The sequence below is a fragment of the Caenorhabditis briggsae genome (assembly GCF_000004555.2).
Source record: "Caenorhabditis briggsae complete genome, chrI, whole genome shotgun sequence".
NCBI lineage: Eukaryota > Metazoa > Nematoda > Chromadorea > Rhabditida > Rhabditidae > Caenorhabditis > Caenorhabditis briggsae.
In genome coordinates this window covers 12,919,976-12,925,585 of record NC_013489.2, presented here as the reverse complement: position 1 = coordinate 12,925,585, position 5,610 = coordinate 12,919,976, and the positions used below count along the sequence as shown (strand labels likewise).

The 5,610-nt window shown below is 33.5% G+C and overlaps 2 protein-coding genes across 2 annotated transcripts in view; one reads left to right on the top strand and one right to left on the bottom strand.

Moving 5' to 3' along the window:
* Positions 1–1,226: 1,226 nt before the first annotated feature.
* CBG26612 overlaps positions 1,227–5,610 on the bottom strand; it is a gene marked incomplete at both ends in the record, with an annotated part of 8,015 nt that continues 3,631 nt past the window's right edge. Inside the window, 5 exons of the mRNA XM_045241399.1 lie at positions 1,227–1,288; positions 1,337–1,462; positions 1,606–1,746; positions 2,619–2,698; positions 2,750–3,194. Coding sequence (XP_045100151.1) covers positions 1,227–1,288; positions 1,337–1,462; positions 1,606–1,746; positions 2,619–2,698; positions 2,750–3,194 — 854 coding nt within the window. The remainder of the gene's footprint in view (positions 1,289–1,336; positions 1,463–1,605; positions 1,747–2,618; positions 2,699–2,749; positions 3,195–5,610) is intronic.
* Positions 4,315–5,054, top strand: CBG18860 (the record flags this gene model as incomplete). The annotated part of the gene is made up of 2 exons (XM_002646405.1): positions 4,315–4,349; positions 4,415–5,054. 2 exons carry the CDS (start codon positions 4,315–4,317, stop codon positions 5,052–5,054), a joined length of 675 nt encoding a protein of 224 aa, XP_002646451.1.

Here is a 5,610-nt window from a genome sequence, read left to right as displayed (position 1 = left end):
TGAATTTTATGAATTTCTGAATTTCTTAATTTCTGAATTTCTGGATTTCTGAATTTCTGAATTTCTGAATTTCCGAATTTCTGAATTTCTGAATTTCTGAATTCCTGAATTTCTGAATTTCTGAATTTCTGAATTTCTGAATTTCTGAATTTCTGAATTTCTGAATTTCTGAATTTCTGAATTTCTGAATTTCTGAATTTCTGAATTTCTAAATTTCTGAATTTCTGAATTTCTGAATTCCTGAATTTCTGAATTTTTGAATTTCTGAATTTCTGAATTTCCGAATTTCTGAATTTCTGAATTCCTGAATTTCTGAATTTCTGAATTTCTGAATTTCTGAATTTTATGAATTTCTAAATTTCTGAATTTTTGAATTTCTGAATTTCTGAATTTCCGAATTTCTGAATTTCTGAATTCCTGAATTTCCGAATTTTTGAATTTCTGAATTTCTGAATTTCCGAATTTCTGAATTTCTGAATTCCTGAATTTCTGAATTTCTGAATTTCTGAATTTCTGAATTTTATGAATTTCTAAATTTCTGAATTTTTGAATTTCTGAATTTCTGAATTTCCGAATTTCTGAATTTCTGAATTCCTGAATTTCTGAATTTCTGAATTTCTGAATTTCTGAATTTCCGAATTTCTGAATTTCAGAATTCCTGAATTTCTGAATTTCTGAATTTCTGAATTTCTGAATTTTCTGAATTTCTGAATTTCTGAATTTCTGAATTTCTGGATTTCTGAATTTCTGAATTTCTAAATTTCTGAATTTTTGACGTTCTAATTTTTTGAATTTCTGAATTTCTGGATTTCTGAAATTCTGAATTTTTGAATTTCTGAATTTTTGAATTTCTGCATTTCTGGATTTCTGAATTTCCGAATTTCTGAATTTCTGAATTTCTGACTTTCTTAATTTCCGAATTTCTGAATTTTATGAATTTCTGAATTTTTGAATTTCTGAATTTCTGGATTTCTGAATATCTGAATTTCTGAATTTCTGAATTTCTGGATCTCTGAATTTTTGAATTTCTGAATATCTGAATTTCTGAATTTCTGAATTTATGAACTTCTGAATTTCTGAATTTCTGAATTTCTGAATTTCTGAATTTCTGAATTTCTGAATTTCTGAATTTCTGAATTTCTGAATTTCTGAATTTCTGAATTTCTGAATTTCCTAATTTCCGAATTTCTGAATTTCTGACTTTTTTTTATTTCAAAAAAATCAACTCACGTAGTGAAAACGGTGTGCATGAACTGCTTCTGATTATCATCCAACGCTCTCATATAATCTGGAAAATTTTGGGTTACTGTAGTTTTGGGATTACTGTAATTCTTACTCTCTAGTCCACCGGATTTCATGGCTTCAGCCATGAATGTAGCAGCGGCTTGATGTAGTTGAGCTTGTTGAGCTTCGAGAATCTTCTGGTCCGCTTCGTAGCGCTTCTTGTCTTTTTCGTATTGGGCTGGAAACGTATTTTTAGAGATTTGGAATTTTCGGAATATCAGGATTTCCGGATTTTCAAATTTCAGAATTTTCAATTTACTAGAATTTTCGAAGTTGCGAAATTTCCAAAATTTTCCAAAATCTCCTCCAATCAAGTCTCACCTCTACACTCCTTTTCATTCATCTTCAACGGCTCGATTTCTTTTGGAAGATCCGACGCATTGTACATAATTGGTGTGTCTCCGAAATTGAAATAAACTGGAGAATCTTTGTTTTTCGGTGTCACCATTGTGTAATCATCTCCTATGGTACGACTTAGCTCCGTCATCACATGAGCTGCCTTGGCTAATTTTCTCATGGTACCTAGAAATTGAAAATTGAAGAATAATTAAAAGATTAAGAAATTCAGAAATTCAGAAATTCAAAAATTCAGAAATTCAGAAATTCAGAAATTCAGAAATTCAGAAATTCAAAAATTCAGAAATTCAAAAATTTAGAAATTCAGAAATTCAGAAATTCAGAAATTTAGAAATTCAGAAATTCAGAAATTCAGAAATTCAGAAATTCAAAAATTCAGAAAATCAGAAATTCAAAAATTCAGAAATTCAGAAATTCAGAAATTCAGAAATTCAAAAATTCAGAAATTCAGAAATTCAGAAATTCCAAAAAATCCCAAACTCTCAAAATCCTACTTTTTGAGAAATCCCAAGCTTTCAAAAAAAGTTCTGAAAATTCAGGAACTAGGGCATGAGGCCTCCATTTCGGTCGGTCCAAATCGTCGACCACAACACGAAATTTTGAGTACAAAGCATTTCATTTTACGACAAACGACGCATTTAGTGAGTGGTTTGTCGTAAAATACAATGCAGCGTATGCAAACACGTTGACGCGCAAATGCACGAAAACGGTCGGCGCGGTCAGTTCGGTCGGCGGGGTCGGTTGGTCGGCTGAGTTTCCCGACCGAATGGAAGTCATACCGGGGAATTCGCTCAAGAAATTCCCAAAGTCCCAGAAAAATGGCTAAAATTTGAAATCAAATTTTCCGAATGAATATTCTTTCAGTTTTTCGAATTACTGTACTTTTTTTCAAGCGGTTTTGAAATTTTGATAAATATGGAACCTTCAGAAATTCCGAAAAAACTGGAAATTCTACAAAAAGTTCAAACAAATCTTACTAATATCCCGTTCCGGTTGCCAGAATGTCTCGTAAAGCGGTAGCTGGAGTGAGTAGCTCATTCTACAGATGTCATCGTGGCTGAAATTTCAGATTTTGTTAGAATTTTGAGAATCGAAAAATCCCAAATACCTCAAAATTCTCCTCTTCTTCCTTGGCTCCAGTGAATTCTTCTTCTGCGTTTCCTCATTTTTCTTATTCATCTTTCCCTCATCCTCCATCATTCTCTTCAAATTCTTCTTCAGATTCTCAGCCTCTTTCGCCGCTTCCACTCGCTTTAAAATCTCTGAATCCGATTCCTCATCACTACCGTAATCCGTAAATTCAGAGTCATCAGATTCATAGCTTGGAGATCGGGATTCTGTGGATCCTGGCTTCAAAAGATCAGCAATCAGTGATTTGGATTTGGTGAGATCCAGAGCTTCAGAATCTGATTTGGATTTTGCTGGATTTTGAGATTTTTGAACAATCGGAGTTTCTGGTTCCAAATCTGCGAAACGGACCGGTCCCGTTTCCACACGTCCACACACCATTGATCCGAAACTTTTTAGGGTTTCTGGATCCATTTTTGTTGGTTCTGAAAATGTGATATTTCAGGAAAATTTCAAAAAGCGGAAATCGAAAAATTGCGAAAATAGGAGAGGGCCCAGAAAGTTGAGAATTTCGGGGTTTTCAAAAATTATGAAATTCCAATTTATCGGAAAAAATGGAATTTCGGATTTCTTGTCATTGGGAATTTTCAGAAATTCAGAAATTCAGATATTCAGAAATTCAGAAATTCAGATATTCAGAAATTCAGATATTCAGAAATTCAGAAATTCAGAAATTCAGAAATTCAGAAATTCAGAAATTCAGAAATTCAGAAATTCAGAAATTCAGAAATTCAGAAATTCAGAAATTCAGAAATTCAGAAATTCAGATATTCAGAAATTCAGATATTCAGAAATTCAGATATTCAGAAATTCAGAAATTAAGTTTCAAAATCTTCCAATCCTTCCTCCCAAGGGCGAAAATCAATTATGCGATGAGGGTGATGACAGATAGGAAATCAGCAAAAAAAACGAAGTGCTCGTGCTCTTTGCTGGCGAGAGATTATTGAAAATCGAGAGACGCAGAGAAAAAAGGAAGAAGAGTCTCGTCGCCTTCGAATGTTTTTTTGGGTGAGAAAAGAATGAATTGAGAGTCAAAGAGCACGCAATATGAGCAATTCCTTTTTCTCAGCGTTTCTCTCTCTCTCTCTCCCTCTCTCTTGGTCGAAAAGCGAGAGAGCGCAGACGACGATACACTCTAATTGTCTGCGTCTCTTCAGAGCTATGTATCTCGGCGCAATAACGAGCTAGAAAGCTGGTTCTTTTTCTGGAATTCAAAGAATCTAATTGAGATTTGAAGAGACGGAGACAACGAGACCCTCTAGCTGTCTGCGTTTCCGATGAAAATAAGAAAAAATGTGAAAATTGATTTTTTCCATTTTCTCTGTCTAGTTTAGAACAAAAAAAGTGGGTGGAGATTAAAGGAAGAAGAAAAAGGAGATATGAGTTGAATGGATGGCAATAGGTGAGGGAAAGAGAAGGAGATTAATTCGTATGTGTATCCAGTTGTGAAAAGAATAAGAAGGAGAAGGAGAAGAGGACTTTTGAAGGGAGAAGAAGAAGTGGGGAATTGGGGAATATTGAATCTAATAATTTGGAAGTTTCGGAATGTTCAGTATCTCAGAATCTCCAGAAAAATCAGAGTATGAGAACTTTGTCATGTTCCGGAATTTCTGGATTCTTGAATCTCAACAACTCAAAACATCAGAATCTCAGAATCTCAGAATATCGGAATCTCAGAATCTCAGAATCTCAGAATCTCAGAATCTCAGAATCTCGGAATCTCAGAATCTCAGAATCTCAGAATCTCAGAATTTCAGAATCTCAGAATCTCAGAATCTCAGAATCTTAGAATCTCAGAATCTCAGAATCTCAGATTCTCAGAATTTCAGAATCCCAGAATCTCGGAATCTCAGAATCTCAGAATCTCAGAATCTCAGAATTTCAGAATCTCAGAATCTCAGAATCTCAGAATCTTAGAATCTCAGAATCTCAGAATCTCAGATTCTCAGAATTTAGAATCCCAGAATCTCGGAATCTCAGAATCTCAGATTCTCAGAATTTCAGAATCTCAGAATCTCAGAATCTCAGAATCTCAGAGTCTCAAAATCTCAAAATATCAGAATCTCAGAATTTCAGAATCTCATAATCTCGGAATCTCAGAATCTCAGAATCTCAGAATCTCAGAATCTCAGAATCTCAGAATCTCAGAGTCTCAAAATCTCAAAATATCAGAATCTCAGAATCCTATAATCCCGAAATCCCATAATCTCAAAATATTTTATTGCCTAGAAACTTGTCCATTTTCAGTGTTACAGTATTTTCAAAACGTCCTGTTAAAGATATAAAAAAGTTGTTGACAAATTGTTATTTTTGAAACTTTGAAACTTTCGAACCCATACATTTTACTACTAAATTCCAAGAGAAATAGAGCAAGAAGAGCAAGAATAAAAAAACCGAGAAGAAAGAATTTCGAGAAAATAGAAGACACAACACATATTATATACATGACATATGTATGTAGTACATGGAAATTGAGAAAAATTGGGGTGGAAAACGAAGTAGAAGAAGAAGGGGAATATGGCGTCGGTGTCGTGAAATTGGAAATGAAAAGGAGGAGAATGAGAGATAGGTTTATAAGAGTAGTCGTTTTGACACGGACGGAAATCGGTGAGAAAAGAATCTTTTTTGGGTTTTAGGATTTTTGGAAAAAAAAAGAAATTCAGAAATTCGGAAGTTCAGACGTTCAGAATTTCGAAATTTAAAAAAAAACGAAATTTCGAATTATAGAATTTTTAAATTTCGATATTTTTTGGAATTTTAGGATTTTTGGAAATTTGCAATTTTGGGATTTTTTGAAATTTTCGTATTTTCCAGAAATTTGAAATTTCCAGAATTTTTTGA